The sequence below is a fragment of the Thunnus maccoyii genome, chromosome 4, assembly GCF_910596095.1.
Source record: "Thunnus maccoyii chromosome 4, fThuMac1.1, whole genome shotgun sequence".
Classification (NCBI taxonomy): domain Eukaryota; kingdom Metazoa; phylum Chordata; class Actinopteri; order Scombriformes; family Scombridae; genus Thunnus; species Thunnus maccoyii.
The window spans coordinates 17558788-17584130 of record NC_056536.1 but is presented as its reverse complement, the minus strand read 5'-3'; the positions used below and the strand labels follow the sequence as shown (position 1 = coordinate 17584130).

The following is a 25343-nucleotide window of genomic DNA, read 5'->3' as shown; positions in this document are numbered from 1 at the left end:
CTAATTAGTGAGAAGCAAAAACATCTGTATGTTTGTATTTCTAATGCTGATTAGTCATTAGTGTAAACAACGAAATGGCCAGAGATTGCAAAATGTGAACACACCCTTCCAAATCAATTTAATAATACACATTTTCACTGAATTATTTTCCCATGGCGCCACTGCACTGCACTGTGTTGTTTGGGCTGTGAAGACGGCATGAGAATCAATCCTTTCCCCCCTTGAAATACAGCCAAGATGGCGCCTGACAGAGACTTGATTGAGAAAAGTTCATGAACTGTTCCCTCACTGAGCACAGACTGACACGGATGGCTGATTGACGGATGAAACACGCAAGACACATCTGAAAGACAGAGAGCCAACGTCCTCAAACGGGTGCCCATCCCTTTCTCCTCTGTTCCCCCTCCACCTCACCCCGGCAGCCCCACCCCTTCAACCCAGCTCCCCTTCTCCTCTCTCTCCATATGTCTACGAATCTGTCACTATGGCAACCTAACCCCAGGGGCAGGGGAGGAGGGGGTTGCCTTCGTTCAGACAAATAAGCATCGCAGGGCTCATTTATGATGGTTTGTTTAGGGATTATAATACACTGATGAGAGGTCAAAATGTGTGTACTTGCACACATGTTTGGACATCAGAGTGTGTGAGCATGTTTGAGCTTGTTTACATGAGACATCTTGCAGCATCTTGACAAGCATATGTGGTAAAGCTGCACTGTGAACATTTTGGGAGGGAAAAGAAAGACAAAAAACATGTATTTCTTTAAGTCTTTTTTTAAAAAATGACATACTTAATTCCATAAGATATAAGTAAAATCCTGTCAGTCATCTTTTTTTTGAGTAATATTGCTATTTTTCTTTAGGATACATATTGAAGTGTGCACATAGGCAGCATACCACCACAGGAATAGTCCCATTAAATCAGTGGATTATATCAATGGCATCATTAGCATAGCTGGTTCTATGTTATAGCTGATGTCTCAGATGCAGTATCAGCAAACTCTGTAAAGGCTCATTGCATTGTTTTCCCTTTTTTTCCTCCTCACTTTATGCTTGTCTGCAACTTTTGAAAGGGCAACTAGAGAGCAGACAGAGATGCACGGGAGAGGTCAGAGAGACTCCACACAATCAGATATGTAGCAGGGACACCTTGGTTGATTTTATTGATGTTGCATGATGCCACAGGGAGATACTGTATGTACTGTACATGATGCTGTCCCACACTGCTCACGCACACAGCACCAGATGTCTCAGGAAACAGGGGGAATACTCCCGTGCAACAGACTCGCAACCTTGACATACTTTCACCTCTGCGTGCACCCCTTCTCCCTCTTTTTTCCCCCTTGCCTCCCATCCTCATGATACCTTACATTGACTCAAAGGCCTCCCCTCCCCCCTCCTTCAAGAGCAAATTTCCCTTTGCAGCCAGAAGTGCTGAGTGCTGCTGTTTGCTTTGTACACAGAAATTCGCTGAGGCTGTAAACTGTCCTCAAACATCTGCTCCCTGGAGTGGAGCAGGAGAGGAGAGGCAAGGACTGGATTGGTGTGCATGTTGTGTTCAGCGTAGCTCTGTCAGAATTTGTTATGTATGGATTTGTATGTGTGTGTGTATGTGTGTGGGTGTGTGTGTGTGTGTGCGTGTGTGTGTGTGAGTGGACGATTATTCAAATAGGTGCTTTGTATCTATTTGAGCGCTTTATTAGTAGCACCTAGGAAACAAAACACATATTTGTGTAATTGTACACAGGGCATCCAAACATGCGTAGGCACACACAAACAGGTGCACTTCATGGCAACTTTCTTGATGTCCAAATTGTTTGGTAGTCAAATATGTGAATGAGACCGATCAAAGAGACTAATAGCGCGTGAAAGTCTTTGCAAATAAAGAAAAACAGTAAAATCAGACGAGCAGAAAAACTAAAAGGGAGGCGAGCATTCAAATGTTCTGCAATTATAACAACTGAGCTATCTATAAGTGCTTCACATAAAGTTAGAAAGAGCTTAACTTGATCAATTGATTTCAGTCCCCTGAGCACCAGCGAGGATATTACATGCATATTATGCATTAAGTTAATTTTAGGTCAACTTAGCATTAATTGCTATAAGCTCAAAAGGAACCCACTTATATGTGTTAATTTAAAATGCAATGTAAGATATTCTGTAAGCCGCATATGTTGTCTCATTGTTCATGCCAGGCAGGGCTCCTCAGGAGAATTGTAACAGCTGCCCAAATCAGCTAACTTGCAATAGAAGACAACGCAGAAGAAAACAGAGACTGTCAATAGCCTCATTCATCATCAACTAATACATCACTGGATTTATTTTGATATCTCAATTGGAGTGTTATATCACAATAAATGCAGCAAGTAACTTCACTTTTACAAATGTTTGAGCTATTGTGCTTCATGATGAATATGTTTCTTACTGATTTAAATGAATGTGTTAAATAAAGTAGTTTTTTTTTGGTATGAATTACATTGTGAGAAATTATTGCTATAAAGGCGGGGGAAAATAAAAATAAAGATGAACTTGTTCGATGTCAAGACTGTTACTACCTGTGGCAGCGATGCATTTTAAACTGAGTTATTTTGGTTTTATTTTCCCTCCATTTACCATGTGTTTGCTTGTGTACAAGCGCAGCACAGCTGTCAGTCTCGTGAACCAACCGTACATCTTCAGGAAGGAATTACAGAAGAGCACAAATTCATCAGAGGAGAGTCACACTCAAACGCTTTCGTACTAAATGTCAGGTCTGAACAAACAATGAGGTCCGCCTTTCATCAATTGAGAAGCAAATGCTGAAGCTGCCACAGAATGAAATTAAAGTGATAGTTCACCCAAAATAAATCAACTCTTCTTTTTATCTTCACCTCATCCTTATAATTCACATTAAGTTTTTCCCTCCACATGTTTTCTAAACCTTGCTTGTGTTTTAAATTGTTGTGTATTGCTAAGTGAATCTGTTATTCAGTAGAAACTGTGATGAAATAAGTTTGGATTTAAAAAAAAAAAAAAAGTCAGAGTGCACACCTGCTGCAAGTATCTACTGCACATTACAATGTGCAACTTGAAGGGATGTGGCAAGGGAACATATTTGCACATGATGATAAAGGAGTGTCTAATAAGTTCAACCTAACACACTTCTCAGTAGGAACAGTGGACATGGGAGACCATTACATTCACATTGTTTCATCATCATTGTCCTCATCATCATCCTCATAACCTTCACAGTAAACAGTTATTTGCATAAACAAAAAAGATGGACACATTTGATGGTTTTCTTAAACGTTCCACTTTGTGCTATTTTGTTCAGGGAAAGGCAGCTGTACGTTGTTTAAGTACAAATAAATTGGGTTCAACACATTTTTAACCTTGTGTGCATGTAAATTTACACTTATCAATTAGAAATAAAGCTTTTAAATCTCTGTGCTGCCAAAAGCTACTCTGCAGACCTTTAAGTCTGAACTTTTATTCCTTTCTGGCTTTCAGTTAATATTAATGATATGAATATTATAAGGAGGGGATTAATGTCTGGATTTTTTGGAAATTATTCAAGCAGATATGCATGAAATATATAAGCAGCGGGCATGAAATGAATAGCTGTTCTAAATTTTGTTTATACTGTCTCTGACATGGAATCATATTAAGTTCTCCAGTAACTTTAATTTGTCAACTTTGCTATTAAAAGTAGGTCTGTAGTTTATATCCAAAAACCTATTGGGCGAAAAGACTCTTTCATCCAGTTTATAAAGTGAGCCTGTAACATATTTTTCGGCTTATTAAAATAAGAGATAGGGCAAAAATGAGGTTAGCTCTAGGTGTAGAAAAAAAATGCATTATCTGGCCTGGTATGGAATTATAATATGAACAATTATCATATGGCCTGGTCGCTCTTCTATTCAGCTGGATGAAATATTATTGTGTGGACATAGAGACTCACCACCAGAACAAAAGCTTGTGCTTGATGCTTGTTGTATTAAAAAAAAAGGAGGAAAACGAAAAGAGAGAAAGAAAGAAAGAAAGAAAGAAAGAAAGAAAGAAAGAAAGAAAGAAAGAAAGAAAGAAAAAGCTCAGACTTGGAGGTCACCCAAATTAATGGCGCATCTTTCTCTGACTGAGCTGCTGACCGGGTCATCGTTGTCCCGAGGCAAGACAAAGGTCAAGAGGTGAGGGGTGAACTCTGGTTTAACCGCATATATTATCTTGGCCTTACAGCCTTCATGTCCACTCTTGCGCCCTGCAGAGGCGCAATTGTCTAATTATTATGATTATGATTATTTGTATTTTGTTTACATGTCCAGCTCAAATGAGGACACCTGTTAAAGGTTTAAACATAGCTAATTAATTCATTTTAATTCTAGCCTTTCGTTTGCTGCCTCAGAAAAAATTACTTTGTTATCATTAATATCCGTTTTGGATCCAGTAAACCTCATATCCAGTGCAAACACCGCTAATCGGAAGCTAAACAAAAATATTTCCATACACAGACTGAATGAGGCTGATGGCCCATATCTTGATATTAAAATAGGCATTAACATGATAACAACGCGTCGCACTCACCGCGAACATAACGGTGTTTAAGGGCCGAGTTTACAATCATTTACTTTGTACGAGATGAGATGTGAATCTTGGAAGGAATATTTAGTTGCTCGAGCTGCTGGGACCACAAAATTTATTGGTTGATTCGCAAAACAGCACAGACAGCGTTTTATTGTCTGCTCTCCCGCATGAGTGTTCAAGCTAAATTATCATTTTCTGATGCATGTATAGAGGTAATAAAAGACGCAACAACTCCCGATCGTGATGTTTCTACATTCCATTAACATGCAGTTACAGATGCATGCAAAATGCTCCCAGATTTGTGCCTCAAATAGATGGATCACCACGGATCAATACTCTTAATACGAGCGGTCAATAAATCTATCAGTCAATTATGCCATTTTAATCTTTCCGTGAAAGGAGGATAATGAAAAGCCTTAAAACCGAACAAAACATACAGCATCTAAAACGATGAGAGGGAATCTATTAATTTATCCACATAATTATCTTCCTAGATATAACACTAAAGATGTGCTCTGTCTACAGCAGGTGCATCTGACTTTTTTCTTAATGTCACGTTAAATGTTTAACATTATGTTAATGTTGAACGTGAGCAGCTTTTTAAAGAAGACACTCGGAGAAAGAAATCTCCATAATGCTGGAACTTAAAATTGATTGAAAAAGCAGCGTTTGTAAAAACTTACAAAAATGTATTTTCTCTCTTTCTGTGTCAATAAAATTAATATTGTCAAATGTAGAGCTTGAATAAATAAAAATAAGTCATTCGTGTTACTTTAAACAAAACTAGGAAGCACATGTCCTGCTGAATAAATATATTCAAGTAAAGCCAGCTCCTGAATAAATTGTACAAAATAAATAAACACATAGCCCGCCACAGCTTCTATGGACAATTAATATAATTTTGTATCTTCGTTTACACTGTGTAGATAGGAGCGCGATGCAATGACTTGAATTTTAATATTCAAATCAGAGCGCCAGTCTGAAGCCGGGGAGGATGACAAATTGTTTTGACCCGTTCTTGCATGAAGAAACTTGCCATTGCGCCTCTTGCGAAAAGCATCCATCGTGGTAAGCAAATAAAGGTGAAGCCTGATTGAAAGCGATGCAAACGGGAATCAAAACATCTGCAGGCTGGTGCCCTTCGCTGCCTGATGCATGATGCGGCTCCTGCGGCTCAGAAGTTCAGAGGCAGGTGTTTTTTTTTTTTTGGCGAGGACAGTCCAGGAGAGGGGCAGGTGTCCAAAGCGTCGGCGTGGGAGTGCGCAGCCGCGGGCCCCGGGTCTGAGAGCAGCCCGTCTCTCTGTAATTTCTTCTGCTTCATGCGTCTGTTCTGAAACCAAACTTTCACCTGCGTCTCGCTGAGCTGCAGGGTGCTGGCGACCTCCACCCGCCTGGCCCGCGTCAGGTACTTGTTGAAGTGGAACTCCTTCTCCAGCTCGGTCAGCTGTTTGGTGCTGAAGCTGGTCCTCGGGGCCCCGTTCAACGTGGGATGGACGTCCGCGCAGATGCTGCCGCTTCCAGCCTCCACAGCACCGAGGCCCGAGCCAACGATACTGAACCCACAGGTCATGTGCATCCTGGCTAGGAACAGAGGACATGAAAACAGTCGTCAGCAAGATCAATGAGGTTAATCACAAAAGAAGCACAAAACCCTTCTGAATAAAATTATCCACGCCCATATCCAGGAAATAGGATGAAAAATTATCCCAGAGCACATTTCTGATATAATAAACTTTGATCAACGTCAGTCATACGTAGTTAAATCTTCTAATTTGTACAAATTACATAGTCAACTATTTATTATATGATGGCCTGTTAAGTTGTGTGTTAATGAGGAATATAAATGAATACACATTTACAGGTTTGTTTGATACTGAAGAAATGAGTTGAATTTCTTCAACCTGTAAACCTGTAAATCCAAACCTTCAATAAAATTATTTCCAAAAAAACTGATTTATAAAATTTGGCCCCGAGCCAGTTTCTTGATTTAAAGTCTTCACCCTGGGAACCATTTTTCTGTCTATGTAACAAAGATGTATTTCAAACAGCTATCAAATTTAGCAATAGCCTATAGGCACATTGCAAAAATCTTGTGGTGCTGTAAAACATCTCTGCAACACTAGACAAAATCCCAAGCCCACATCACAGTCTGGGAAATTAACAGAGATGTGAGTTGACATACATCTCAGACTCTGGAAGATTTTCACATTAATGGCACGGCTGGACTGGATTGCTATATATGTTGCAGAGGTGTTGGTGTGTCCTGGACAAGTTCACTGAATCGTAGAAAAAAAGAACGTGCTGCTGTGTGTTGCAGATATGTAGAAAAAGTAGGACTGTTTGGCGATTCAAAACAACTTTGTAGCGTTTACAGTCCATTAACTGTATTCATCAGAATCATTAATAATTTCCCTTTAGGCCTTTCTGTGTCAATGACAGTTTAACAGTTTACAGATCCTTTCAAACACTGCGTTAATGACAAATGTCTCCATTTTTTTCCTCTGAGGTTTCTGGGTTACACATTAAAGTATCATCTGTGCTACTTATGTGCAATGAATGACAGGAACTGCAACTATATCTTGATTTTTTTCATTGCTGACACTGTGGCAGTCGTCAGTGTGTATCTTTGCCTCCGAGAAAATGTGCTGCTGCTGCTGCTGTGTAATGGAGTCTGTGTGCCAGGTGTAGTGCAATGTCTCACACCACAACTCACGGAGAGGAAGGTTAACAGGCCTCTAGCCACTAGGAAAAGCACGGCAGATGGAAAGGTCAGTTATAGGATAAATGTCGACATCTGTGTTTTAAGAAAATGAATGTCAAGGTAACCAAGGCTGAGAATTAGAGAGAAGTGCATATGAAGAACCAATACAGAGGAACTGTACGTAATTAAGAACTCCAGCTTTCAGGAGTGCAAATCACATGCACATTCTGATTAATGGCTCCAAAGATAATAGAATTGATGCCCACCAGAAGGCATAAAAGAATCAAACTAAATATTTGAGAAATGACTTGCATGCTTAAAAATAGCCAGCTATAGCAAAGGGAATGGAAGGGCCTTCCAAGCCAAGGAGAGGGAAGAAGAAAAGGGATAGATCGATACACATTGCCTCAGTCATCTGGGCATCCAGCCCACAGTAATTCAGGTGCTGTCAAAGCATAATTGAAGAATGACGCACTGGGAGTATATACACTAAGCCAGGAGATCAGGTTACAGCAGGTCTGTGGAGGCCTTTCAACATGGAAGAATACGCGGGACTTTGTTCCGTGCCAAAACCAATACAAGCTCCAGAGGAAAGCGTACTTTCACTAATGACTCTTTTACAAGTTACACAGTAGCACTAATGAGTTACTCCTACATATGATCCCCTTCAGAGAGATACAGAAAGAGGTTACAAAGATACTAACAGTGCTGAGGAGATGTCTCTGTGTCTGCGTGGGTGGGTGCAAGCAAATGGCTTTCTGAAGTGCACAGATTTGGATCTGATGAGTGGCTAATGTGTTTTATGAATATTATGACAAATCAAAAGGTGTTCGTGTCACCTTTTGCTTCTCTCATCAGAGGAATGTTCATCCAGGTGTGTGAAGACTCATCATTAACCACTAAATTGATTTTTTTTTTTGTCAGTTTGTGCTTGTTGCATCATGTAAAATTTAAATATTTGTGACTCCAAGTCAGATTAAATGTGTTCCCTCTCTTACACTGGCATCATCAGAAATTATGTTTCACAAGCTGTTTGAACGTGCACCAATTTTACCCACCAATCTGGATTTTGAACATGCAAGTAGGCAATTAAAAGCTATAAATTGCAGTTTCGTTGCATCCAACAACACTGTAGTCAAATCAAATGTGTCTGTGACACCTTTTGTGCAGACTGGCTGCATCATTTTACCTACTAATCTGAATTTTGTGAAGGTTTGTGTTTACTGCACCCCTCACAGAAAAACTCAGGCCTTTTATCACAAACCCTCAGTGATTACGACCAACCTGCAGCTTTGGTCACTGAACATTTGGGTCAGCAGCACGCTTACAGCAGACAGAGATTGTGCTGTGAAAAAAAAAGAGACTGGACCACCATTGTTGTAAATCTTCCTCCATGTAAAATTTATGAAACCCAGCCCAAGTACAGTGGTCAGTCAGTCAACTGACATTATTGATCAAATGAGGGATCTATACGAGATACTATAACTCACATAAATTTGAGGATTGATAGGCATTTTTCACATTAGTAGGCTATTGGTATTTTTTTAAAGCCTGGGATGTGTATTCTTCTGTGGGCTCTCTGCCCAGGACTCATCAGTCAGAGAAATGATGATCTGTGACAGCAATTATGTTAAAAAGGTGGACACATGTAAAGGTGCTGCAAACTGAAATCAATACACAAGGGCTTTCATTACAAACAGACAACTAATCAATACTCAGGGAGCTCTCAGGCTTACAGGAGTAAGTTTTACTCAACTTCCTGTGAGTCTCGACAGGCAGTGGTCTGATGCATTATTCAAAGGCTACTGGTTAGTAAGGGCAAGGGTAAATAATTGATCATTTTCTGGGTTGAATATACACTGAGGCTAAGCAGGCCTTATACTGTACTCCACCTTCCCTCTGTGTACAATCTGAATCCTGCTTTTAACAGTAGGTGGAGCAAAAACATGAAATAACAGTCTGACATTAACATGGAACCGTTAAGGAAATGGTAACCGAGTCCTCATGTGCATATTCAAATGTGGCGTCGTGGAAACAGCTATATCTGCCTCTCAGACGTTTTCATCTGCACTAAAAAAAAAAAAAAGTGGGAGAATAATTTTACATTTTTGTTTGTTGGTGACGGAGGAAACTGTGCACGGTGACGCACAAAACACGTCAGCTTTTTTCCTCTCTTTTTTTCCAGCTTGTGGAGAAAACTTCGACCAAACTTTTTCCAACAATGAATGAAAGTTATCTAAAGACCACATTTAATCACGAACACATCTATTCTGTACATACTCTCCTCTTAAAATGACTTTATCGCTCATCTCGAGCTCAAACTTACCCGCCCGATGCTGACTCCTCTTCACTTTCATCCACTCAAAAGTTTTACTCCTTTCATCCATTTCTGCTACGTTACAGTCCGAGTTGTGAATCTCGGCGCCACCGTGAGAATAGAGTTGAATTTGCTCTGCAAGTGACCCAAAACCGGAGTGTCTTGCCTCGATGTTATTTGACGCGCAGTATCCGCGTCCTGGAGAGCCCTGCCCCTGCTCCTTACACCGCCAGGGGACACGGGACGAGTGGGGGCAGGCCGGTGTGGAGAAGCCCTCCAGAGTCTCACACGGTGGAGGAGGAGGAGGAGGGCTGTCCGAAGAGGTGCACAGAGTCAAACAGTTGGAGAGAGTTAAATAACGGGGATGCGGAGAATTAAATCCTGAGGCAACTTCCACCTCCAGTTCTCCCTCCTCACGACTGCCGAGTTCAGGATGAGTCCTGCCGCCCAGGTCCAGGTTTATGACCTCTTTTGCTCGGCAGCAGCCCGTGAACAGAGGGCTACTCTCCCCTTCGGCCGTTAACTCTTGATGGGAAGTCATTATCACCTCTTCCCTGCATAATCATTGGACGGGGTCTCACTTCATGCCCGGCCTCTCATGCATCCAGTAACGCATGGTCAGGCGGCTGGACGACCGTGGGGACATTCCTCAGAGGAGAAACAGCAGTCCCTGATTGATGGAGATGACGTGCCCTCCTGGTCTCGGCCAATAGCTGGACATCTCTGTCATCAGGGAGGACAACACTGATTAAGCCGAGCGAGCAAGTTGTGAAACTCACTTCAGGTCAACAATTTAATGGTGACCGGAGCAGGCCATAGCAACATACATCCTAAAAAAAGCAGCAATGAAGATTATTAGACACTGGGGGCCTTCATGGGGCCTCTCACCTACTCAGACAGGTAGGTAGGCTATGACGTCAGGCGTGTTTGCACCATCCAGTTGAGAGTCTACACAGCTTTCTTGGCTTTAAGAGAAAGTTTTCTTTGAGTCAAATTAAGATTATTTTTCATTTCAACAATGAAAACTCCCCCTCCACCCCAAAGCTAAATTAGCATAATATAGGCCTACATTGATGCAGCTAATGGATTATGCAAATTGTGTGAAGCCTTCTTGAAAAACCCGAGGCCCTCTTTAGCAAAGGGCTTAGGTCATGTGAAAGGCACACTTAATGGGTTCAGAGGTCGTGACAGCTGGTATAGAAGTTCAGTGGCAGCAGATTTGTAATTAGCCTCGAACAAATATACAAAAAAACGGCTCCGAGCGGAGATCAAGAAGTTGTAAGTGACAGAGAGGACGTGTGTATCCAGGTTAAACGAGCTCCTCATCTGGATGAGCTGATCCCTCTGCCAAAAATAGAGCATGCTCGTTAAATAGAGCCTGAAGAAAAATCTGTTTTCATGACTTCCAACATACAGTATCTCTGTTTAAACAGGAATTAATCATCGTGTGATTCTTCTCATGCATGTGCAAACAACACTGCATGCTGCTATTTAAACAAGCAGAAATGACAGAAACTTCCAAAAGAGCACAGATGGGTTGAAAATAACACAAATCCAGGACTGCTGGGCCTACAAACAATCCAACTGGCCTGTGTTTTGGTGCAGCAGTAGATCTGCAGGAAAGCAGCCGGCAGCTCAGTGTTTTCACCCCCAGTATACAGAAATGGAAATGTCAAGAAGCTGCACAGTGCTGCAAAAGTTTTGTGTGTCTGGTGACCTACTTTTAGATACATCACTGAGATACGCTCAGCCTGCTGGCATACATTTAAAATAACGATAATTAATAGAGCTGATCATATCTTGATGAGCCAATGTTAATGTCTAATACCTAAACTGCTTTCAGTTTCTTATATTTCTGAGAAATTAAATACAAAATCAACTTAAAAAATGCACCAGATTTATTTTAAGCTCTTAAACTCAGCCATGTTACATGTCATCAGTTTAGACGATTAAGAAATTATCAATGATTTTATTAAATTATTCATTATTTTGAATTTATTTGAATTATTTATTTTTCCTTGATCAATCAATGAAAAATCTTTTTTCATTAATTCATCTAATAATTGATACATTTAATATATTAATTAAAAGCTATGCCACACATGATTTATTATTATTATTATTATTATTATTATTATTATTATTATTATTATTATTATTATTATTATTATTATTATTAAGCTGTATTAATATTTCAGATTCAGATAACAGTACGAAACAAACACTCGTAATATTTAATAAAAACCTCAACTATCTGTTTCTGTTCTCGTCGTTTGATTTTAATAACATTCTCTGTGTCTTTTAAGTCTGCAGTAATTACAAAATAATCCAGCGTAATGAACAACTTCTAACTGCATTCTTACAACACAGAAATATGATCCCAGCTGTGGGAGTTAATGGGATTCTACAGGCAGCGATGTGCTGAATGACTGAGTGCAATATATCCCTTCTCTCCATGCATTTGCATGGCGCACTGATCCATCTTCATGTCAGCTCGGAGGTTACTCAGGGTTCACGCGCTAGCTTGTTTCTCTCCTCCACACTCAATAAATAAATCTCTGCAGCTTTCTGTTTACCGCCTGAATATAAATTTGTTTGCAGTCGATCGAAGACCTGTGCGGAGGTATTAGAAATTGTATTTCTGTAATGGCTTTCAGCAGAGGGAGGGGGGAGCTGGGGTGGGGGATGGAGGGGACGGAAGAGGAAGAGAAAAAACAGGTGTGAGCAATCTCTGCTTTCCCGTATGCAAACGAATTAAAAAAAAAAATACAACAGCCAATTACAGCCCCATGGACGCATTCAAATTACATTTAAAACCAAGTAACCTTTTTATCTTGTAGGACAAGAACAGCAATCCTGTGTTTGTTCCTAGACGTGCCATATGTTTGATTAGCATATTTGAAGTGTTGTTCCACGTCACTGCCTGGCACCTTTATGCAACAGAAGTTATATTATCACATTTAGCACAAAAAAACAGCTCCTCTGGACAGCTTGCATCCCCTAAACCACAGTGTTTGCATGAGATGCCTGCAGAAATAAAAAAAATTAAAAAAAGAGAGAGAGAGAGAGAGAAAATGAAATGGATCCCACAAACACAAGTTTGCATTTGATTTCCCTCAAACCAAACTCTGCACCCCATTTACACATAGGCCAGAAATGTGAATATTCTGCCCTTAACCCCCCCCAAAACATCCTCTTTGAACTCAGTGCAGGCATTCTCCATCATGCTCACCATTGTATCTATTGTTTTGACTGGAGGTGAGGTAAACATGGCAGCACTTGGGTGGCTGTGTCAGGAGGGAGGAGGAGGGAGAGAATATTGACTGATGCTAATTTGTTTTGCGTCCATGCTCTGATGTGTGTCAATAGGCAGTCGAGGCCCTGGGATCAGCCGTGGCCGTGCTCGGATTACCTCAGTGGTTTGAATTGAACCCTCATCCTGCTGCTGCTGCTGCTGACGTGATGCTACGACCGCTGTTGACACCAGACCCTTGTCTGGCCCTCCAACGCTGTCGAGCCTCATTATATGTCAGCTCTTGACCCTCACAAGACTGAGAATTAACCAGCGTTGACAGACGACTGTCACCACCAGTCACAGAGGTCACCGCTGTTAATGCAGTTCCAGGAGGCGAAGATGACAGTCATCTATGCATGTTTATGGAGCTCAGGCTCATCAATGAGACATCACAGTAAAGCTGTAGAGGGACAATGAGAAAAAAAGCAAGAGAGAAAAGGACAGAAATAGAGAGAAATGGTCCGAGCAAGGCTGAGGCACCACCAGACACAGATATTCAAGTGTGGCACATTGACCGCCTGAAAGATGGCTATCCATATGATTGATAGAGCATGTCAGTGTTTTTCAAATATTGACATTTTTGAAAGATAGTGATGTCAGAAGTAAGGTTTAGCTTAGTGTATACCTAGCCCACACACAATCCAGGAAATATCACTTCAAAACAGCAACAAAAAAAATCCATCCACTCATGCTGTGAAATTCTAATAATTGTCTTTGCTTCATTGTTGAATCGTATGAAATCTGTCACAGTACATGAACCATAATCTCAAATCCAGTGCAACTACTGTGCAAATGACCAGGGGCATTACAGATAACTGCATTCTGCACAGGCTCGACAATGTGACAATGAAGCAATACCTTGCTAATACCAGGACCTCTCAACAATAGCCTGTAGTATGTACTGCAGCGCTTCACAGCTTCAGTGAGCCAAGAGGCTTCGAGTCGGCAGAATCCCAAACATCATGACAACAAGCCATCAGTCATCTTCCCCCCAAGCTGCTGTGCACACTTGTGTGTTTCCGGAGTTCTTACTGTGGGAAATGAGCAGGGTTAAACATGAAACAGGAGGAAATGTTCATCATTGCAGCACATTCTGTAATATTCTCACTCGCACAGCGTTGTTTTCGCTGCAGGGAGAGAGAAGGAGTGTATTTTTTTTTTCTGTTTTGCTTGAACATCCCTTAAACATCTGCTCCATCAAATGGAAATATTCTTGATGTCTCCTGCATCATTTTATACACATTCCCCCAAAATTCAGCTTGATGTTATTTGGTATCTTTGGAAACTTTGGGATCTTCCCTGGAATATGAAATTAAGTTCTATTTGTTTGAACAATATTTGGCTACACTGCATGAGTTTAATGACTGCCCCCCCACAAAATGCAAACAGAGTGAAACTGTAGATATATTACTGTTTCAGAAAGCTGTTGCTTTTCAGTTGAGGATCAACAAGGCTTATACATGCAGTTAATACAAGAAAACAAGTCAATATGGTGTCAAATGTGACAGTTTTAACTCTTGTTTTGTTTAAAGGGGCTTTATTTTCTCATTGTTTGGGGGTGTCACACACACAACTACAGTATATGTAAAAAATAATAATAATATTTGCAAAACTACCCATTTTCTAAATTTAAATACTTTTTGGATTTGTCTCTAAAATATTAAAATCTAATATTTATAAAAGTATGGAAGCGCTAATCCTTCCAGTTGCCAAAAACTGAGCTTTCACATTTGATGAACATGACAAAATGATCATGAAGTGTAATTACACCAAAAAAGGAAATATTCCTTGCTTTATATGCTATATAGGCCATGCATGAATAGATTGTATTAATTTTATTTCAATTTCTTTGTCTTTGAATACCTGTGAACATGAATGTACAGTATGTTACTGTATGTACTGTATCCATATAATATTTACATATTGACATATCTTATGTTTGGGGTCATTTATACCTCAGAGGGGTCAAACTCTCTCTGAGACCTACAAACTGCCTCACTGCAATAATTATTTTCATTATTGATTTATCTGTCAATTTTTTTCTCAATTAATCATTTAATCCATAAAATGTTAAATAATTGTAAAAAAAAAAAAAATGGCATTCACAATTTCTCAGAGCCCACAGTGATGTCTTCAATTTATTTGTTTTGTATGACCAACAGTCCAAAACCTAAAGATTTTTAATTTTACTGTGACATATGATGAAGTCCTCACATCTGAGAAACTGAAACCAGAGTATATTTGCTTGAGAAATGGCAGAAACAATTATTCAATTACCAACATAGTTGCCAATTAATTTGCTATTGTTGACTAATCGATTAATCAACCAATCATTGCAGCTCTACTAAAAAGTATTGTCAGCACCAATCACAGATACAAAGCATATGGAAATTCATTGTAGTTAACTATGTTTTACAGTTGAGTTTCTGAGACCCTCAAACAAAAGTGACATCAGTTCAAAATTCATGTTTCATGTTTATGAGAAATTCTGATAAAAGTAGAAGAAGTCATGAAGTACCAAGCTGATAAAACATTGTTAAGTAGGTTTTTTGAGATGAACATGAGAGCCAGGGTTAGACGTTTATAGACACTGGATATTTACAATATACAAAATATTTTCATCCTGCAGATGTCATTATGTCTTTATTTACTTTGTTGTCTGTGAGACTTTTTTCCACAAGACCTAAAAGATAGTGTTCATAGATTACATTCTGTGTGATGAAGCCATTGGGTGTTGAATAATCCTTGAGTGATCAATAATGGTCAACATGTGACATTTAGCGGTGTGACTGTTGTGATTACAAGTTCATTCATTTAACCGGCGCTCCTCAGAGGAAAAAGTGAGCTCCAGCCGGTGACTCCCTCACTGTGAACAGCACTGCTCACCACAGCTGAGACAGTTTCATCACCAACTTACCTTTTTATTGTCACAGATCATCCTTAACTGGGAAGCATTTAAAATGTCATTGATCTTGATAATGCCGCGCCGTTATATGACAGTAACAGTTGTATGAGATTCAGGAAGTCAAATTTCCCAGATTGATGAGTCGTAGCAGTTGAGTTATAATCCATCTACCTGAGTGATGCTCGGGCTCCGTTCCACATGAAGGAACAGACAAATAAATAAAACCCATAAAGGTGACACAGGAAATTGATACTTAACAATCATCTTGAGCAACAAGCACCTGGAGAGGCTGGTGGGCAGCAGTAACTACTGTGGGGGAGAAAAGGCTGAGAAGGTTAATAGGTCATAAAAAGAACAAATCCTCCTAAAGGCCAAGCATAAAAGTTCAGGATTTTGCTCAACAATGGACTAAAGTGCTGCAAGTAGCAGTCACTTTTGAGCAAGCATTTACTGCTATGCTTTTTATTATACAAATCATTATATCCTCAAAAATCCTAATAATCATAAAAGAAAATTAAAAGTTGGCCACAAACGGATCATAATCTTGAATATTATGTTCCTCCTAATTGATTTTGTAAGGGGTTATGTTGCATCTGGATGTATTTAGTAAAGTAGCAAGTCACAGCTGTGGTGAAGCATATATGTGTGTGTGTGTGTGTATGTACTGCAGCCACAGTTGTAGTCATGAACTTTAAGTCAGAACCTCTGTGGAAATACGTCATGACAACTTCAAGTGCTTTTATTTGGTGTCATGTTTGGAACAGCTTGATTGTGTTTTTGTAGTTTTAGTACATGTTGTATTTTTATCCACATGTTCTTTGCAGACACATGATCAAATCTGTCTTTTTGCATTTGATATAATTTTGCAAGTATTTATATTGTTTCATGACAATAAAATAAAACTAACTATCCATCCAGGCTGGTGAAATGAATGCACATAAAGTTGTTCTCCTCTTTTTTTTATGATTTTGTGTGTGTGTGAGCTTCCTCTGGAAGATATTATATTATGACTTGAGCTCGTAGATGAATAGGTAGGGCCTTTAACAGGTTTACATTTTGTAAACAGAAACTGTTCAGTAAGCTGTTTTGTTGCAGTTTCAAAGGTTCAGATTTGTTGTGATGGAAACATTTGTTTCCCTTTGATGAAAAATATCTCTTGTATATGCTGTAATAATTCAATGCAAGTTATTATCTCCCCTACACACCTGGGGATGATTTCTTAATCATTATAGAGGGAGGAGGATTACCAGTTTTGTTGTGCTCTGATGAAGACTTGTTTGCCAAAATGCATCAGGATTATATATTAAATGGTAAACTGAGGCCACAGTATTGAGAGATTTTGAAGTGCTGCTATTCCAATTCATAAGTGTGATAGTCATTGACATTAGTGGTGTAAATAAGAGCATGTAAAAGATGTAAAAACAAAAATGGCAGAGAAAGACCACAGCAAAACAAAAATCCAGTGTAATGTATAATTGGTGAGAGAAAAGTGTCCTCGGTGGGGTTTGGATGATTTTCTGATGGTTTAAGGGCCTCTAACCAATCAGAGAACAACCTGGCACAGCATACACAGCAATAAGAGTAGGGTCTGTCACAAAGACATTTGTTATCATTATTGTCATTTATTTCCTCTGATATTGATCCCCATATAACGAGTGGAGTTACCACCTCATAACATAAAACTCCAGCTGACATCAGAAGCCTACTGTGACAGTTATATGACGAGCTTCAGTCAGTACGATTGTTGAACACAGGGGCAAATGCTTTGTGAGGTACTTAGAACAGCTCGTCTTTGTCAAGCACACAGCGGTTTTGTCTTCATGGCGGCTTAAGAAAAGTCTTAATGCACGGAGAATTTTTCAAATCTAAACCCAAAATCAGTTTCACAACAGCTGCAAATGGGACAGTTGAACATCAGTCACTGTAAGGGACATAACACAAAAATGTTCAAATTAATGATGGACCGTAACCAAAGCTGGTTTCATGGCACCGCGGCTGGCATCATTTATCACTTCAAAGATCCACTTAATGCATTGCTCCAGTCTGATCAAAGCCCAGAATTTTAGAAAAACATGTAAGGATTTGTGGGGATTTGCAGATCTGAAAACAGATGTCATCAAATGGGGAGTCAAGTGAGTAAAAAGGTAGTAATGACTTTAGTTGGGAGCAACCCAGTGTGAGAACAACTGGCTAACTTAATGTTGAAATGGAAGTAGACTGTTCCCCCTTGCAGTGGGGCCCTTGGGTGGGGGGATGGGGGAGGGGGGTTTTCCTTGACCCCTGGGGATCCCCCTTGACCCCATCCACAGAATTACTGCACTCCAGTGTGTGGATCTTCCTGGCTTTTAGTGTCTGGAAGCAGAATGTTGTGAGGAACTAGAGGTAAAGGTCCTATTGAGCCTCGGCACCATTAACGCCATAAATCACCCGGCATATGGAAGAATCTTAGGAATCCAACACTGTCTGCTTCTTCCTCACAATCCCCCCGCCTCTTTCTGTCTCTTTGTAAGCGAACATATTTGTAGGGGAGAACTTCTCCTTGCTCAGTCTCTTTCTCTCTTTTGCCCTTTATTACTTTTCTCTTAAATTACCCAGCTGTCACCCAACACGTTCTCATCCCAGGGTTGTGTCACCACCTCTTTGATACAGATGTGGTGTAGACCCTACTTTATTTTATTCAGAATTTCCAGAGTTATGGCACCTATATGGTTCCCCTGATACTTTCTTAGACCTGCTGGAAATGGTGTCAAATATTTACCAAATGACAGCTGATCCTGGGACTGATTAGGTAATGAATTAGGAGCAGGAAGTCGTTCTATCCAGGACCACTAGGGGATAAACTTCCTCATTACCTCCCTCATTTCATAGCTGTCAGTAGTCCTCTATGACAGCTCATTTACAGTAAGGCTACTGATATAAAAATGTCAGCATGTCCAAAAACTGCAGTTTTGTTTATTAGAATATTGATAGTCGAGCTCACATTATCAAGTGTAAGAGAGGGGTTCGCTCCTTCATCATGGTTGTGAAAGCTGCTGTCTATCTTGACATGTAAAACTGTAGAGACCCAAGAGAAAATGTGACCCACTTCTGTCAAATAAACGCATAATTTCCAGCATGCGTAATTTAGCTCCACAAGAGTCGAAACATTTGAAATCAAAAAATAGCAAGACATAGTTTAGTATACTTGAGAATCCACATGTCACAAAGCCAGAGTGGAAGCAAGAGTAATTGCCCCATAGTAAGTAAGAAAATAAACAAAGTATCCTCATTGTTCTTTAGAATAATATGTTGTCAATAGTGATTGAACCTCGCTGGTCTGTTGTGGCCTATGGGCTGCTGGAAGGGCCTCCAAACTACACAACTAACATGCCCCCTGAGAAGGAGGCCAGCCCCAACTTGCAGCACTACAATTTGACTATTGAAAAGGCAAGGGTTGGGAAGGAGGAGGAAAGAGATCTTGTCATGGTGCCCAGTGGGTTCAGAGCTTGTGGTTGGAGTGCTGGAAAGACTGCCTTGTCTCGGTGATTAATGGTGGGGAACTCGGAGGCAGGAGCGAGGGAGAGGCTTATGTGGCAAGATTGTGCAACTTGAATGCACAATACTGTAGACTTTTCAGTGAATTTTTAAAGCGTGCCTTAATTTGATTACAGAATCTCTCTCGTCTTTCCACTTGGGATCTAATCCAGGAATCCTTAATCATGAAATACTGCTGGAGACAAAAAGTGTAAGTCTAATCAGCGATGAATAGGGTAAACATTGCACAAGAGCTACAGTTTTCCCAAATGTATTTATTAAGCATGTACAGTATATGACATCTCAATTAATCAAGAACAGTATCAAAGACTTGCAGTATCCTTTTAATGGCTTTAACAAAAATATAACATCATTCAATATGAACATTATTCTGCCCATTTCACATTAAAACGTTTTACACAAATGACCTGCTATTTACAATACGTAATGAAAAAGAGGCCTAATGTGACACTTACAAAATATGACGACCATTTAGCTATTATTTGACAACCGAGGGAAATAGAAAACTCACTCACAGTTTGATTCCCACATGCATAAAACATGCAACCACAATACAAATGTAACAGCAACAGAGTTACAGCAAAAAAACATGTAATTATTAATTGCCCAAATGTTTTGTACATGCTGTGTGCATACAAGATGAGCAGCAGGTTTGAAGACCTGCAGTCCCCAGTCACCACAAGTGATATCACTGTAGCTCTCCTTCAATTAAGATACGTTTGAATAGTTTAATTAAAATGTTTCATGAATGGTGAAAGTGTGTGCTGAGGGGGTTTAAACCTGGGGATGCTAATCAGACATCCAGTCTTTCATAAGTAAGTGAAAGTAGACCTATCATTGAGATTTTGATGAGCAAAGGAGGAATAACCATTAAGGGGCCCTAGGACCAGTTTGAAATGCCAGCATGGTGATGACTATCTGTGCCTGTACAGGAGGGTGGCAGACCATTTGCAACAGATGGAAGTATGCAGTTCAGATGGGGCAGCTCTGCAGGGTGGATACACTGACCACTGCTGGCCTGACAAGGAGAATCAAAAGGAGAGGAAGACATAGGAGCATAATCCATGAAGTGCACATCAGAGGAGGGGGAAGTTCTGACAACAAAAGCACCTGGGAGCCTCCAGTGGTCTGCACATGAGCTTGAGCTGGAGGAGGGGTTGCAAGGAGACCACCGGGACGGATTCACCAATTTCCCATGCTTGTGCTCCTTTTTGTACCTCATCCTGCGGTTCTGAAACCAGATCTTGATCTGGCGATCGGTGAGCTGCAGCCCTGCCGCCATCTCCAGCCTCCGAGGGCGGCACAGGTAAGGGCTGAAGTGGAACTCCTTCTCCAGCTCCAGCAGCTGGCTGTTAGTGAAGGCTGTTCTCTCCCTTCTGACACTGTGCCTGCCTCCGCCTCCTCCCACGTGACCAGCCTGCACACCGCCACTGACTGATGCAGGAGAAAGCACATAAAGATGAGAGGGCATTAAAAGCAAGTGTCACATACCTAACAAGTCTTTTGTGTAATGTATAACCTCCAAATGGAGGACTTCAAGTGCTAGTAAGACCCATGTTATTCCTCAGCCAATCAAACTGAGACAAAGTAGAGCCCTCAGCTCTTCTTGTGTATTCAGTCATGCTTGAGACACTATACAAGACTGGCTGTCTACTGTGTCATGTGTTCAGGGGGAAAGTTAGCTCCCGAAGAAACAGTCTGGGGGAAACATCTGACGCCACTACGGCTGCCTGACAGGCCACATTAATCACAGCTACACACGGAAGCAGACCTGTCAAATCCCCATCTCAGTCACTTAAAAGGTACCTTGGGACCACCACTGAAAATAACCACCATTAGAGATTCCATTTGACATGTATATGAGGGATACCAGGGCCCTGTTGATAACAATATAACACGCAGGGGTTAATGGACACTTAATAAGGCCTGTAGTGACCTCAGAGAGAGAACCGCACATCTTAACAGCACTCCACCAGACTGAGAGACTGCAGCATCCGCAGTGTATATGCTAGCTTGTTTTGTATAGCTGTGAAAATATCAAGCATTAGAAGAGATCTATTAGAGCAGGAATCATAGATTTTATGAAATCAAAAAAGATGATATTTTCTGATTAAGTTTAAAAAATCTACATTTAAAGATCCTCAGAGGCAACAGTGTAGTTTACAAGGTGTTTTTGTACGGCTCATCCTGCAGCTTCTCTGTTTTGAATATCACTTCAAGTAAAGAGCTGGAGGAACAAACAGCTATACACATGACACTGACATTTGGTTAACTGTGCTGCAACATTCACACTCATCCACATACTTATTTAAACCTAATAAAGGATATAGAGCCTGTGCATCTGATGAGTGTACTTTTGTGTGTGAGAAATAATGCAGGTGACAGACAGACTTTGGAAATATGATCAAGTATGACAAACATATGGGCAGTGCATTTTTATAGCACATGCATTCAGTGTCTTCATGTAACAAGAAGTAATTGACTAAGTGCTACACAACATTAAGGTCAGATGTCAGTGTTTGAGTTAAACATTCATTCAAAATTGGATTCATGGATTCACACATCAGTCAACAGTATCTTGGACACTTAGTTACAACTTTAAAAAGTTATTTAGTTTATGACAAAACAAAAACCAGCATTACCAGATTGTTCTGAGTCAGTTGTCCGTGGATTCATCCAGGGAAAAATTACTCCTGAGCGGCAGATGGTGAGTAGACTGCAGCTCCTGCTCTTGACGTCCAGCTCGCCCTTGGCACGGCAGTGAACCAGAGGCTCCAGTGGGCACTGAAACTGTTCATCTGGGTTCAACCTGGAACTGACATGAGCAGAGGAGGTCATGTTTTGCTGATTAAGTTCTGCTTCTTGGCCTCCTCCATCACCACCACCTCCTCCTCCTTCATTGTATCCCGCGCTTAGTTTTGGCACTTGTCCAGAGCTCATAGCAAAAGTGTTGCCATGCAGCTGCAGTGGGAGGGCAGACTGTTGGGGGTCCATGGACCCAGCTCATCAAACTGTCTCAAATAAAACCAGAAATCCCTCAACAGTAGTAAAAGACAAGGACTTCTGTGTGTCTAATATCCGATCAAATTTAACGTGAATGTAAAAAGGCATGCAGGGAAGAGCACTTGGAGTAACCATGTGGAACATTTGAATAATATTTACCAGAAGGGTGCCTTAGTCACGTGTGGCTGTCCTCCAATGACCGAGCTCTGGAGTTGCAAAGTAATCCGCTGCCAACTTGGGGCTCCCGAAGAAGCTTCTGCGATATTTCTTCAGACAACAGCAGCCCGCGTTTATTTACCTATAGGGATAAAAAAAAAAAAAAGATATGACGGAATATAAATAGACGCCAACAACTGTGTGATCAGTGTGAGAGAGAAAGAGTGAGATGAACGGGGAGAGAGAAAAAATGGCAGAGTGGGGAGACACAGAGATTACATGTATGTGTTTCCGAGAAACCTGTTTCATTAGAAACTGATTTCTCGTAAAATTGTAAATCTTCTGACAGGACGCTTTTATTAGAAGGAGCCGCCGCTTGCAGCTGCACATCCTGAACTTTTTGGTGGTAGGTTTTTTAATCAAATGCAACGCTATACGTCCTATACAGTAGGCTATGTCTATGAGCTGGACGATCATATTGGATAATAACGAGTTATCGACCACAATTCATTATTTTTTGCTGAAGCTTTTCTTGATGTAAAATGCCAGAAAAATAAATTGTGTTCCGGGATATTCTCATCCAATTAAATATAATGATAAATATGATTATTTATTACGGTATTTCTATGCTATTAGCTGCTCTGTCTATTGTCATGCTGGCTGATTTTTTGCCTGCAAAAGAATCAATCGATTATTTTTGGATAACTTAGTTTGCATCTGGCCATTATAAATCGGCGGGCTTTCCTTGAAATAACAGCATATGTTTATAACTGTCGGAGTGTAGCTTTGGCTTAATAGGATTCACTGGGAGTGGTCAAACAAAGGCTTGACAGTCATTGCCACACAAAGACAAAGGAGGCAATCATTAGAGATTTTTTTCCCTATAGGACGATTCAACGCATTTGCATTAATCAGGCATCACTGTACAGTATCAAGTGTCCCTCTCTGTGGCTCTGTGAGGCAACAGTCAGACAGTATGGACATTTTGATGGGAAACATCCCGCTTGCTGCACGGCTGCATGGACAAAGAGTATAGGGGGAGATGTTCAGTATAGAGCCCCTATGTGCGCCTGTTTGTAGTTACAATGTAGAGCAAAGCAAGACACCAGGAACTTGGAAATATGGCTCTAATGCTGCAATACATTTCAATAAAATATAAATTTTGCAACTTCATTTTTAAAACCCCATAATATTTTTTTTTTTTTTTTTTTTGGGAGGGGGGATTATTTGAGCCAAAAGCTACATCAAGTGTGGCCTAACTGAGTTACACTGAGAAAAAAAAAAACTCATAAAAAATGACTATTTCGTTTCAACAAAACACAAACGTACGCAAAGTGGATAAATAAGCAGATTAATGAAGCAATCACAAAATTTTAAAATAGTGCACCCAAAAGCATCTCTCAAAAGGAGAGGGCGGGCTTCTGCAGGCTATGATGTTAACATATTCTGTGCCAGTATCAATCTTAGTTCTTATGCTTTAAGATATAAGTTCCTTCTGGTGTTTCACCACAACAAAGCTGTCGAGAAAACCCTCTTTAGGTGTCTCTCAGCAGTGATGGATTATGCACTCAGGGTTGCAGAGCTTGGAAGAGGACACTTCCCCCTTTTCCGTTTCACCCCTGCCGCCACCACCACTGAGGTTTTACCTGAACCTCCAGGGTTGAGTCACGTCCTTGGGTTTTTTTATTTATTTATTTCATAAATACAATATTTTAGTTTTGATCAGTTCCCATCAAGGACATAATACAACTACAATCACCCCATAGAGTCCGGCTTATTGGTAACCACGATCAACTGTAAATACACTTGATTATATTGGGGTTTTTTTTAAATATTAATATTTAATTTTAAACTTTATGCTAAAAGTTAAGTACATGGAGACTTGATTTGAATTTGAAAATAAAAAAACTAGGTAATGATGATTGTGACCAGGTTTAATTATTCCAATTTGCACATTAAAATTATAGTTAAGTGATGAATGTACGCCAGCAGAGAAAAAATAATTATAAATGGAAATATAAAGGCATCTGCTTATATGTTTTAGACAAAAAAATATTATTATCATTATTGTTATTATTATTATTGGTATTATTATTATTATTGGTATTATTTCTACAGGTGAAGTGGGCAGTATACATCCGCACTGAGTGAAATGGGGGAAAGTAATTAAATTGGTTTTGTTTTCCTTACCTCACACCCTTGAACACACTCTCTGAATTGGAGATAGAATCTATGATATACTAGCTCAGCAAGACCATAATTTAGCTCCTCCGCGCCTCCACCACAATTCTCCGTGAACTCTGTTTGAACCGCCTCAGTGGCAATAAATCATTTTTCTCTCTCACACAAAAGCGCGCCGGTCGCTCTGGGTGTCAACCCTTTTCCAATTCCTCCTTACCTTCTGCGCTCTCTCGCCTGCTGACACAAACAACCAAGGAAATCGTCGATAAACTTTTATTTTTCATATCAATAACTTGCAGAGAAACCGGTACTGAGGAAATGGGAAACATCTGCAACATGCGGGCAGGAGGAGGAGGAAATCTAGGAAATGCAACACAATTCTTATATTTTTATTTTCATTTTTCTGTACATTATATATTCCCCAAACTTCACTAGTTTACAGAGCTCAACTGATGCACGGATCAGTTAATGTATTTCCAGGGGACAAGAGCTGGGCAGATAAGAGGAGACTGAGAGAGAGCTGGGGAGAAGACGTTAATGGGCAGAGGATGCTGTCGGTTAAAACGGTGCATACAAATGGCGCTGTCTTGGCAGAGCAAGGGGAAGATTTATGGGCCCGGTGCTCTATGTTGCTGTAAACAATGCAGAGTGAAATGAAAGGACTAGAGTTTGCAGACTGCACTTCATAAGTG

At 40.3% G+C, this 25343-nt stretch overlaps 2 protein-coding genes across 2 annotated transcripts; both read right to left on the bottom strand.

Annotated features, from left to right (window-relative positions):
- Nucleotides 1-827: 827 nt before the first annotated feature.
- On the bottom strand, nucleotides 828-10288 carry hoxc1a (homeobox C1a). Its single transcript, XM_042407901.1, has 2 exons — nucleotides 9587-10288; nucleotides 828-6140 (listed from the first exon to the last, which is right to left on the bottom strand). The coding sequence occupies exons 1-2, from the start codon at nucleotides 10116-10118 to the stop codon at nucleotides 5734-5736; spliced, it is 939 nt and encodes a 312-aa protein (XP_042263835.1). The 5' UTR covers nucleotides 10119-10288; the 3' UTR covers nucleotides 828-5733.
- Nucleotides 10289-19560: 9272 nt separating this feature from the next.
- On the bottom strand, nucleotides 19561-22440 carry LOC121895343 (homeobox protein Hox-A3-like). Its single transcript, XM_042408392.1, has 2 exons — nucleotides 21954-22440; nucleotides 19561-20745 (listed from the first exon to the last, which is right to left on the bottom strand). The coding sequence occupies exons 1-2, from the start codon at nucleotides 22303-22305 to the stop codon at nucleotides 20192-20194; spliced, it is 906 nt and encodes a 301-aa protein (XP_042264326.1). The 5' UTR covers nucleotides 22306-22440; the 3' UTR covers nucleotides 19561-20191.
- Between the last annotated feature and the right edge of the window lie 2903 nt (nucleotides 22441-25343).